The 13,025-nt window shown below is 43.6% G+C and overlaps 1 protein-coding gene across 2 annotated transcripts in view; it reads right to left on the bottom strand.

The window, feature by feature from the left end:
* zswim8 (zinc finger, SWIM-type containing 8) overlaps nucleotides 1-13,025 on the bottom strand; it is a 188,356-nt gene that overhangs the window by 103,107 nt on the left and 72,224 nt on the right. For both annotated transcript variants that reach the window (XM_078531005.1, XM_078531003.1), the window contains one exon: nucleotides 7,678-7,772. In XM_078531005.1, coding sequence (XP_078387131.1) covers nucleotides 7,678-7,772 — 95 coding nt within the window. The remainder of the gene's footprint in view (nucleotides 1-7,677; nucleotides 7,773-13,025) is intronic.

The raw sequence follows: 13,025 nt of genomic DNA, 5'->3' as shown, positions 1-13,025 counted from the left end.
GTTCCACCATTCAATCAGCTCATGATTGATATACAACTTAGCTCCATTTACCCACCTTGGTTCCAAACCCCTCAATACCCTTGCCCAACAAAATCTATTAATCTCAGTTTTGACATTTCCATACAACCTCCAGCCTCAACAACATTTTGAGGGGTTCCGGGGGGGAGAGAGAAGGGGGGGAGTTCCAGATTTCCATTTCCCTTCATGTGAGGAACTGCTTCCCAATATTTCACCCCTCCCCACCCGCACAACTCCCCCCAAACAGCTGAGCTTTAGTTGTTTTAGGTTCTGGACTCTTTCCACCATGAAAGATCCTTTCTCTATCTACCCTATCAAACCCTTTAATCATCCTCAGCACCTCAATGGGATCATGCTTTAATCTTCAAGGGTTTACAAGTCTAATCTATCCAACCTGTCTTCGTAACTTAACTCTTAAAGCCCCGGTGTCGTTCTGATGATTTTACGTTGCACCCCTCCCTCCAAAGCCAATGTATTTTACCCGAGATGCAGTGCCCAGAGCAGAGTGAGGTACTCACAATGGGCCCTGCTGGATCTATAGCAAGTCTAAAACTTTTAAATTGAGTAACAATAGTTTTCACACCACAGGAGTGCAGCCACCAGCGCATTCAATTGGGATAATCTGCCAACCTGCGGGACATCGACAACATTGCATAACCAGTAAAGGTATTGGTTTCCATCGGAATGCAGCTACCAACGTAAAGTATAAGCCAGGAGCAGGGCTGGCGCAATTAGATTCTGCATCTCCACACTAACAATGGAGCCCAGTATCGCTGCAGGGGATGGCTCAAAGACTTGGGGAGTGCAAAAGACCGAAGAAAAAGAAACAGTTGCCCACCCCAAAACAAATCATGTGGGAAAAAAAAAAGGCCGGTCATAAGAGATAACAGCAGGACAAACTCAGGAGATTCCACAGGTCCAGTCGATGTTGTGTGCCAGGATGCTGGCACAGTTTTAGCACGGAGTATCACAAAAATTTAATTGGTATATTTACAGTACTCCTTACTTTTGATGCATTTAAGTAAATTATATGAAGAAGGGGGAAAAAAAAAGGATATATTGTTAGGGTGAGATGAAGTAAGGTGGAGGGGGAGGGGAGGGTGCATGTGAGGGGCATAAACACTAGTATAGACCTGTCAGGCTGAATGGCCTGTTTCTGGGCTGTAAGTACTATGTATGTTCCTCTCCCACACATAGGATTCAACACCAAAAGAACCACTAATATTCTGTTACTTAAAAGGGAAAAAAATCTAAAGAATTCCAAATGCCACTGTGGATTTTTTAAATTATTATTCTTTCACAGGCTGTGGGTGTCACTGGCTAGGCCAGCATTTATTGCCCATCCCTAATTGCCCTCGGGAAGATGTTGGTCAGCCACCTTCTCAAACTGCTGCAGTCCGTGTGGTGTAGGTGCACCCACAGTGCTGTTAGAGAAGGAGTTCCAGGATTTTGACCCAGTGACAGTGAAGGAACAGCGATATATTTCCATGTCAGGGTGGGGTGTGCCTTCAAGGAAAGACCTTTGCAGGTGGTTGTGTTCCCATACATCTGCTGCATTTCTTCTTCCAGGTGGTAGAGGTCACAGGTTTGGAAGGTGCTGCCAAAGGAAACCTCAGAACATAATCTATTCTGATACCCAGTGCAGCTCTGAGGGAGTGCTACATCGTTGAAGGTGCTGTCTTCTGAATGACAATTAATCCAAGGCATTGCGTCTGCCTGCTGAGGTGAACATAGGAGCTCTCACAGCACTGTTTAATCAGGGAGTAGCACCCAGTGCCCTGGCCAACATTCACCCCTCAGCCAATACCACCAAGAGCAAACAATTCAATTTGAATCTATCCATTGTTTCTTGCAATCTTCTTTTACACAAATGGGCTGCCGTATTTACCAAGTAATTACATTGACTGCACTACAAAAGGAAGGCATTGGTTTTAAAGCACTTATGATGACCATGGGGTCTGATACGATGATATATAAATGCAAGTTCTTTTTTTACAGACTGTCATAAGGCAATGCCCCTTCATTTTTGATTATATGACTTTTCAACTTTCAACTGATTGGGAATTTTGCAAGTTGAAGTGGGAGAGAGCAAACTGCTTAATGCAAGGCCACGTTCCAAGGCAAAGGTGAAAAAGAGACAAATCACCCTCAGGGGAGTGTGAAGAGAGAGGCAATTCCTATAATTCAGAGACCCATCAAAACTCGTTACTAACTGAGGAAGAGACATTAAAATACAAAGTGCTGGATATTGAAGCAATGGCTGCCACAGACAGACCCACCCAAAACCCCTTGGAAATACACAATGGGTGAAGTAAAACAGGTCAGGCTGACAGCCAATGCAGAGAGATTGCAAGGTGCCTTTCAGCACAGGAAATGAGCTAGGGGCTGCTGCCCTTTCCCTCACTCTCTCTCTTTTGGAATAAGTATATTACCCGGTTCATAACTACTACTAGAAATCTACCAGCGAACCGAGATCTTGTAACATCTTCTACATCTGACTGCATCCAGCTAATCTAAAACGGCCACAATGTTTAAAGATTTACACTTCAAGAACAATCAAAGGGTACTTAATGGTATATAAAAGCAAAATGCTGTGGATGCTGGAAATCTGAAACAAAAACAGAAAATGCTGGAAAAACTCAGCAGGTTTGACAGCATCTGTGGAGAGAGAAACAGAGTTAACGTTTCGAGTCCGTATGACCCTACTTCAGAGCTGAAGAGAAGTGGAAATATGGTGAAATTTATACTGTTTAAGGGGTGGTGCAGGTGAAGCTGGATAGAAGGTCAGTGATAGGTGGGGACAAAAGAGAGATTGACAAAGATGTCATGAACTAAAGGACAAAGGGAGTACTTAACCGTATATTCTTTGAACTTTTTTTCCATTGGTCTCTAACTTCCCTTATTTCAGATCCCTTTGTCAGTCTCATTGCCTTTTTATTATTTTTCCCTTGGTTTTCGCGGTTAATACATTTGCTCTTTCTTTGGCTCAAGAAAACCTTGTTTGATTGGCTCCTTATTGCTCATTGCGTAAATAGTTAAATGCATTTGGATTTGGAAGAGGCATCTCCTCGTCAAACAAAAACTTAAACCTTTTGTAATGACTGTTTGGTAAATAATTTCTTAGTTTATGGGGATCATGTGGCTGTATAGACCAATCAGCCCTAAGCACGGGGAATCTTTGGGGCAGAGCTTTTTAGCCTTGGTCTGGGAACAAGCATGTCCTCTCCTCTGAAGTCTGTTAATAAAGTTTCCTGTTTCTTACAAGAAACCAGTCCTGCAGTCTCCAAGTTTATTACACCTTTGTTGTGACCAGTCAAGGAGGCTGAATAGACAGGAGTCATTTCACTCCTTCTCACCTGATCATACGATGACATACACAAGTTTAATATCTGTACAAAACATGGTCATGGTGAACATATTTAAAAAGAAGAAATCCAAACTTAGGGAAAAGTTTCAAATCCAGTCAAGTATCCAACATTTTAACTTATTCTTAGTCTCACCCCATTGAGAAATTCTTTTGTTAAATAAACCATCACAATAAAAGTAGCTATACAAGGCCAAACATTCTTCAGGCACAAACATGATTACCAAATGTTTTATCCAAACAAACCTTTATTGCGCTGCATTATTTCTTCTTGTTCTACAAGCGACCATGCCAAGCAGACAATGCTAGAGCGGAGCCAAAAAATCACCACAAACCACACACTCAAAACTTGTATCCAATAGTGGGAAATCTCAAAACTTTGACAGACCCCTCCTTTCACAAATGCTTTTTCCAATGTTCACCCATTTATTACTCTGCTCTACAAACCATGTAGGTCATTTTTTCCCTCCTATTGCTATACTCCAGCCAAATCAATGGCCACAATCTGCACAGCTCAGGCCAGGACTGGGCTCAGCTTTGAAAGCCCCACAGTCAGACAGTTTGCTGACTCTTATCGGCTGGTCACACATATGGTGACTTAAGCGCCAAGGTACCAGAGGGTAGTCAGTGCCAATGGAACCATCCTGCTTATGACACATGAAGCAGAGGGGAGACACAATTCATTTACACCAAACTTTGGAATTAGGTTGATTTATAATGGTTAGTTTTTTTTTAAAAGAAAGATTGCCTCAATAAACGTCACCTTCATTTAAGGCTGATCACCGGTGGTGTACGATGTACCAAAGCATCTATCGCTTAGAAAAGGTAAGTAACTTAGTTCCCACGCTTGAACTCTAATTGGCCACTTTCAGTCACGTTATTAAGCAGAAACTGCAATAGCTGCACCCAGATCTGTTTGCACCACAGAGGATACAAACCAAGAGAACATTCCTACTCGTCAGCCCCTGTCACTTATTCAGTTGGGCCTCCTTGAAGTTTTGGATGCAGTCTGAGAAATCACAAACAATGGGGCAAGACAAGACTACTTTAGCTCCATATTGTGGAGCACTGCGCAGCACTAGATGGAAATTCAGTAACGCTTCTCAACAACCTCGATCAGAAATTGAGCATCACTTTGCTGGAAGCCGTAGGTTTTGAGGAATGCACAAGAGACTACGGAGGGGGAGCTTTTAAAGCAAGAACCAATTCATACGCTAAAGATAAAGCTCCATATAAAATGGCCAACTTGATGAACAGTAGCACAAAAAGTGTTCGCAGAGGCAGATTACAGGCAAAATAGGCAGGATTTGGTTTCAAGCTCATCACGAGACTGGTCAGCAAAACAAGGTTATCTTTCGACCAGTCAACAGGATGCAAGCAGACGTATTACTCAGAGGGATGAAGGCAGAGTGAGGTAGAGGACAGGGCTAAAAAATAAATCAAAAAGCGAATCAAAAATAGCCCATCTCGTAGGATTTCAGGTGGACCGTGATGGGGAACTGCTTCACCTTGAGGAAAGCAAGCCAGCCCTGTACCTATCAAACCCAACTGAACAACAGGAAATTGTAGTGGCTGTTCGAGGCACAGAGAGAGGAGTGGCCTGGGTGCAGATGGGTGCACAGTGAGGCTTCATGGCAAATGTCGGAAGAACTGCAGGCAGGCCTCAGTCAAACCTTTACAGATTGAAAATGATCTGACACACACAGCACGGTATGGAAACCAGCCACACAAAAACAATGGAAGGTTCCAAACCCAGCACCACAGTTACTGTGTCACTTCAGCTCCGAGCACTGTGTCATCAATTCTTAGTGAGAAATAGTCTGCAATAAACTAGTACATCCCAGTTTATGCAACTTTGCTAGTGCTTCGCAAATGTAAAGTAATTTAAACTATCCCCTTTGTGTGTGTTTGACCAGAAGCAATTACACAATGGCCCAACGGAAATTCCTTTTCTAAGCATTTCCTCCAGCAAATAGCACTTCTGTTGAAATGAATCCTATACTTCAAGCCCTTCATGCACTAGCGTAGCCTAGTATAACAGGCACTGGAAGCTGCAAGTCCAGCTTCACTCTCTCTAGCTCTGCCTGTTAATGCTCAGTATCTTAAGAAAAGGAAAAACACAAGAAAGGATGGAGAGAGAAAGAAAGGCTCACATGTTTACAGCATTATTGGCATTTTCATGGGCTTCCAAAGTACTTCAAAACCAATTAACCACTTTTGATGTGTCGTCACAGTTGGACAAATACAGTGGCCAATCTGCACCAAGCAAGGGCCCACAAACGCAAGGGGCTAAGTGACCAGTTTTGTTGTTATTTGGAAGATTAATGTTGGCTGGGACAGTCCATTGATCTTATTCAAATAACCTGCACGGGGTTGTTTTAGGTCCACCTGAAAGGGCTGCAGTTTAACGTCTCATTGAAAAGATGGCACCTCTGACTATAATAGTGAAATTTTACCTAGTGAGCTCTATAAACTATTGCACTGTATGTTTGAAACTTTTGAAGCCTTGACTCATATCTGTTAAGCAACAAATGGAGTGCTGGTATATGTCAGCTAACAGTTCCCATAGAGTGCCCCACTCCCTCACCAGTCCTGCACTGGGGCTTGAACCCAGTACCTCCCTACTCAGAGATGACGGTGCACTCATCGCTCATTGGTTAAAGACCGGCAGTGACCCAGCATATCTGTGGGGTCTCTTAGCTTTGACTCTTGCCAGCAAGTGCCTGAACTCTCTCAACCAAGGCAAGTGAGCAAAACACCGATGGGAGTTGTGATTCTGTATTAAATACGTAAACTCCACTTGTTTGGATTTCTTAGTAGCTTAGCTTAGAAGCACACAAATGTAGTTATAGATTTCTGCAAGTGTCAGGACAGCTGACTGACCCCTCAAAAAATTATGTATTAACAAAATAAAATAAAATAAAAGATTAAAGAGATGAATTTCACTTTGGGTTAGATATTCCAGGAATAGAATTGTTCACTAATTGGAATTACAGAATCAAGTGCTCTTAGAATAGAGCTTTAATCTTCATTACACATCCTTCACACAAGAATAGTGCTCATGCCATGTGTCTACCCAGCTCCAATATCTCCTCATCCTCTTCTCTTTATTTAACCAATTTTAAAATGTTGCCGTGGCTTCTAATTCCAATCACCAGACCCCAGTAATCCTATTTTCTGGGTATAGTTTGGCAAAGTTGTCCCAAAGACTGTCTAAGAGAGAAAACCTTCAGCTAAAAGTATATTCCGGTCGCTGAATCCATTGTGAAAAATGCAGCAATGGAGGAAATTGCAGAGAGAGACATATCGCGCCTGGGAACCACTTTCAAAACCTATGGAAACTGTTAGCTGACATGTACCAGCACTCTACTTGCTGCTTAATAGATATGAATCAAGGCTCCAAAAGTTTCAAACATACAATGCAATAGTTTATAGAGCTCACTAGGTAAAATTTCACTGTATTATAGTCAAAGTGGAAGCTTTGTGTTCAAGCTTCCAATCTGTACAGAGATAGAAAATATGTGCAAATTTTGGTTCGATAAAATTCACAAATAGATTGTTACTCTGCATTCCACACTTTTTGTAGAACTGTTGGATGCGTTGTGGTAATCCAGGGCAGGTTGCCACGTTAACAGCTACCACTCACCAATGGCCAGATAGATAAAAATGCCATTAAATGGCCATGTGCCAGTCATGGTTACAATAGTCCATGCATGCAGAATAAATGCTACTCAGCAGTCAGCCCCTCCCTCTCTCTGACACCCGCTGAACTCCCAATCGAACACTGACAACCGAATGTTAAGGGAAAACTCAAGTTAAAAAGCCAAGCAAGACAACTGATAAATAAGAAGATGCTCTTACTCTAGAATCATGGAAATCTACTCACTGAAGGAGGCCATTCAGCCCATTTTGTCTGTGTCAGCCAAAAGAAGTTAGCCCATTTCCCAGTTAGCAATTTCTTTAAATTTATGCCCCCTGGTTATTAACATCTCTGGTCCTTCCTATCCACTCCATCTAGACTCCTAAAAATTTTATACAACTCAATTAAACCTCCTCTCAGCCCTAAAGAAAACTCCATCCAATCTTTCCTCAATGACGAGGATTCTCTAGAAATTGCAACATGCTTGTAAATCTCCTCTGAGTTGCAATCTAGTGTGATCTTACTGACCCATCACAGTTAGCTACCTTCCAAAATCTTTAAATGTTTGTTAAGCAGGAGTGGCCCATTACAAGATAAGACCTTTCACAAGAGAACTGCACAGGGGATTGGGGTTTTTTTTAAAAAATCGGCTTACCTATCTGCAGTGGATCCTTGACTGCCCGTACTCTGAACAGCTGCTCCCCTCTTTGGAATTCATCGGCACTGCCATTAGCCAGACATGAGTATAATCTGAGGATGAGATGAGAGACATATCATTAAATCACAACAACTGAGAAAGAGGAAAAGTAAAGAATTGATCGGAAATAAATGACACAGAATTTGCAGTACAGAAACAGACCATTTGGCAAAACGGGGTCCAGACCAGTGTTTAGACTCCATGAGTCACATCCCAACCTGCTTTATCTAATCCTATCAGCATAACCTTCTATTCCTTTTTCCCTCGTGTACTTAATCTAGTTTCCCCTTAAATATATCCAGGCTGTTCGCCCAACTACCCCATGTGGTAGAAAGCTCCACAATCTCACTGCGCTCTGGGGAAAGCAGGTGCCACTGAATTCCTTAATGGATTTATTAGTGATGATCTTATATTTACAGCCCCCAGTTTTGGGCTTCCCCACAAGTGGAAACACCTTCTCTATATTACACTCTGTGCGTTCCGTGCCCGTGTCTCAGAAAGTTGCCCATTCAAAAGGAACGTGTTCTAAAAAATTTCCATCACCATCTTTGAACTTTAAATTGGTTGGGGAAAAGGCATTTCTCCGATCAGATGCACTTTCTGAGCTGCGGAATGATCTCCGTAGCATCCCAAACCACAGTCCAGGCAAGGAAGCAGCTGAGCAGCAGCAATAAACCCAAACTTCAACAAGGATAATGAGCCCATCCTACAGGACCACCAAACTGGGGCAGATTCCTCCCAACGCAGTTGCAACCAAACCACAAAACCTAATGCATTAATAATTTCCTCCTACAAATTCCAAACAGGCAAATAGTAATATGTATTTGTGCATAAACACCCGAAGAATATGGATTGGCAGGAGGGATATTTTCATTCTTGACTACCGAATATTGCTGGACATTTGGGATACAGATTCGATTAATAGAGCACAGTTTCTCCAGCACCTGAGCACGTACATGAAAAAGTCATGACATGGAATAGTCATGTGGTATCGTGTTGCCATGGCAAATAAAACCTCAGGCCTAGCATCAGTTCATATTGACCTAAAGCTACAATGAAACTTGTCACTAACCCTCATGAAACAACAACACCCGCAAAATCTATGGGAATGGATGAAAAGGAATTCAGGAGGGTGACACCATTGCTTAAGAACCAAGACACCAGCTGTCAGGGCCAATCTGGCAACAGGAGTCATCGTGTGTTGCAGTTAAATCCAGACAGCAACTCCAGAAGAAATGCATGGCGATTGCTGAGCATGGTGACCTGCCATACGCCATCAATTAGAATTGGACAGGTGCCCAGAAAGCAACCATGGAACAGGTGGAAATTACCTTAATCTGCCCCTTGGGTTTCTTCTGAGTAAAGGATGCACTCAGCCATCTATTTAGCCATGAAGTCGCTTAGTTATTGATTTATCTTGCCTTATGGATGATATTAGAAGTTTATAAGTGTGAAGGTTGTCTAGTTGTTCAGTGCAAGAAACAGAATAACTTGGGGTTTTGCAAAGATCTACATATTGGAAATGCTATCCCATTGTTGGCTTGTGCGGCAGTGAATAAAACAATGTAGCAGATACAGAAATAGTTGTTTGGTGGTACAGAACTTGAGTATTGTTGAAAAAAGAGACATGTCAAAACTTTTCATCTTGCACTCATCAGGACACTTGGTTGTCTTGCAAAGTGTCCTGATGAGTGTAAGGCGAAAAACTTTGACATGTCTCTTTTTTCTGCAACACTCAAGATGCAGAAATGTGTCATTGGGCTGACAAATGATAGGTGTTGTTAAGTGGGGAGGCTGGAATAGGAGGACAAGCAATGGGGATAGGAACTAGCCCACGTTTATCAGGATTCAGCACAAGGGGAGAAATCTGGGAGGGACTCAGCGAAAAGCTTCAAGAACTATCAGCACAGGATGCCATGCAAAAAAGAAAGCACGAGATTGAATAAGGCCCAGCAAAATTCCTGAAAGAAGCCACGAGCATTGACACAGTATTGGTATTGTACCAGCTCGGATATTGCATAGATCCTGCAACCTTCATTTTGGCTAATGAGCTAAAAAGGAGACGTTGGGGATATTTACCCTGGGGGGTAGGGATCGATGACTGCAAACTGTGCTTGTGCCATCTGTCAACATCCTTAACACCAGAGGGACATCTGGGTGAGTGTTGACTTCCCCCTCAGTGGTGTCAATGCTTATCTTCTCAAATTAACCGCATCAGAATCTAAAGTAAAAGCAAAATATTGCGGATGCTGGAAGTCCAAAATAAAAACAAAAAGTGCTGGGAAAATGCAGCAGGTCTGGCAGCATCTGTGGAGATGGAATCAGAGTGAACGTTTCGAGTTCAATATGACTCTTCTTTGGAACCCTCTCCCGGAGAAGAGTGACTCGAAACTTTAACTGTTTCTCTCTCCACTGATGCTGCCAAACATGCTGGGTTTTTCTAGCATTTTCTGTTTTTATTTGCTTGGCAATTGACTGAACTTCATTAAAGCCCTAATACAGGCAAGGACACCCACAGGGAAAGTAGGTAAATCTAGTCTACACCCACAGGGAAAGTAGGTAAAGCTAGTCTACACCCACAGGGAAAGTAGGTAAAGCTAGTCTACACCCACAGGGAAAGTAGGTAAAGCTAGTCTACACCCACAGGGAAAGTAGGTAAAGCTAGTCTACACCCACAGGGAAAGTAGGTAAAGCTAGTCTACACCCACAGGGAAAGTAGGTAAAGCTAGTCTACACCCACAGGGAAAGTAGGGAAAGCTAGTCTACACCCACAGGGAAAGTAGGTAAAGCTAGTCTACACCCACAGGGAAAGTAGGTAAATCTACACCCACAGGGAAAGTAGGTAAAGCTAGTCTACACCCACAGGGAAAGTAGGTAAATCTACACCCACAGGGAAAGTAGGTAAAGCTAGTCTACACCCACAGGGAAAGTAGGTAAATCTACACCCACAGGGAAAGTAGGTAAAGCTAGTCTACACCCACAGGGTAAGTAGGTAAAGCTAGTCTACACCCACAGGGAAAGTAGGTAAAGCTAGTCTACACCCACAGGGAAAGTAGGTAAAGCTAGTCTACACCCACAGGGAAAGTAGGTAAAGCTAGTCTACACCCACAGGGAAAGTAGGTAAATCTACACCCACAGGGAAAGTAGGTAAAGCTAGTCTACACCCACAGGGAAAGTAGGGAAAGCTAGTCTACACCCACAGGGAAAGTAGGTAAAGCTAGTCTACACCCACAGGGAAAGTAGGTAAAGCTAGTCTACACCCACAGGGAAAGTAGGTAAAGCTAGTCTACACCCACAGGGAAAGTAGGGAAAGCTAGTCTACACCCACAGGGAAAGCTAGTCTACACCCACAGGGAAAGTAGGGAAAGCTAGTCTACACCCACAGGGAAAGTAGGGAAAGCTAGTCTACACCCACAGGGAAAGTAGGGAAAGCTAGTCTACACCCACAGGGAAAGTAGGGAAAGCTAGTCTACACCCACAGGGAAAGTAGGGAAAGCTAGTCTACACCCACAGGGAAAGTAGGGAAAGCTAGTCTACACCCACAGGGAAAGTAGGGAAAGCTAGTCTACACCCACAGGGAAAGTAGGTAAAGCTAGTCTACACCCACAGGGAAAGTAGGGAAAGCTAGTCTACACCCACAGGGAAAGTAGGTAAAGCTAGTCTACACCCACAGGGAAAGTAGGTAAATCTAGTCTACACCCACAGGGAAAGTAGGTAAAGCTAGTCTACACCCACAGGGAAAGTAGGTAAAGCTAGTCTACACCCACAGGGAAAGTAGGTAAAGCTAGTCTACACCCACAGGGAAAGTAGGTAAAGCTAGTCTACACCCACAGGGAAAGTAGGGAAAGCTAGTCTACACCCACAGGGAAAGTAGGGAAAGCTAGTCTACACCCACAGGGAAAGTAGGGAAAGCTAGTCTACACCCACAGGGAAAGTAGGGAAAGCTAGTCTACACCCACAGGGAAAGTAGGGAAAGCTAGTCTACACCCACAGGGAAAGTAGGTAAAGCTAGTCTACACCCACAGGGAAAGTAGGGAAAGCTAGTCTACACCCACAGGGAAAGTAGGGAAAGCTAGTCTACACCCACAGGGAAAGTAGGGAAAGCTAGTCTACACCCACAGGGAAAGTAGGGAAAGCTAGTCTACACCCACAGGGAAAGTAGGTAAAGCTAGTCTACACCCACAGGGAAAGTAGGGAAAGCTAGTCTACACCCACAGGGAAAGTAGGTAAAGCTAGTCTACACCCACAGGGAAAGTAGGTAAAGCTAGTCTACACCCACAGGGAAAGTAGGTAAAGCTAGTCTACACCCACAGGGAAAGTAGGTAAAGCTAGTCTACACCCACAGGGAAAGTAGGTAAAGCTAGTCTACACCCACAGGGAAAGTAGGTAAAGCTAGTCTACACCCACAGGGAAAGTAGGGAAAGCTAGTCTACACCCACAGGGAAAGTAGGGAAAGCTAGTCTACACCCACAGGGAAAGTAGGGAAAGCTAGTCTACACCCACAGGGAAAGTAGGGAAAGCTAGTCTACACCCACAGGGAAAGTAGGTAAAGCTAGTCTACACCCACAGGGAAAGTAGGTAAAGCTAGTCTACACCCACAGGGAAAGTAGGTAAAGCTAGTCTACACCCACAGGGAAAGTAGGTAAAGCTAGTCTACACCCACAGGGAAAGTAGGTAAAGCTAGTCAACACCCACAGGGAAAGTAGGGAAAGCTAGTCTACACCCACAGGGAAAGTAGGTAAAGCTAGTCTACACCCACAGGGAAAGTAGGGAAAGCTAGTCTACACCCACAGGGAAAGTAGGGAAAGCTAGTCTACACCCACAGGGAAAGTAGGTAAAGCTAGTCTACACCACAGGGAAAGTAGGGAAAGCTAGTCTACACCCACAGGGAAAGTAGGTAAAGCTAGTCTACACCCACAGGGAAAGTAGGTAAAGCTAGTCTACACCCACAGGGAAAGTAGGTAAAGCTAGTCTACACCCACAGGGAAAGTAGGTAAAGCTAGTCTACACCCACAGGGAAAGTAGGTAAAGCTAGTCTACACCACAGGGAAAGTAGGTAAAGCTAGTCTACATCCACAGGGAAAGTAGGTAAAGCTAGTCTACACCCACAGGGAAAGTAGGTAAAGCTAGTCTACACCCACAGGGAAAGTAGGTAAAGCTAGTCTACACCCACAGGGAAAGTAGGTAAAGCTAGTCTACACCACAGGGACAGTAGGTAAAGCTAGTCTACACCCACAGGGAAAGTAGGGAAAGCTAGTCTACACCCACAGGGAAAGTAGGTAAAGCTAGTCTACACCCACAGGGAA

The sequence above is a fragment of the Cetorhinus maximus genome, chromosome 27 (genome assembly GCF_964194155.1).
Source record: "Cetorhinus maximus chromosome 27, sCetMax3.hap1.1, whole genome shotgun sequence".
Classification (NCBI taxonomy): Eukaryota; Metazoa; Chordata; class Chondrichthyes; order Lamniformes; family Cetorhinidae; genus Cetorhinus; species Cetorhinus maximus.
The sequence above is the reverse complement of the archived record's forward strand: the minus strand, read 5'-3'. Positions and strand labels throughout refer to the sequence as shown.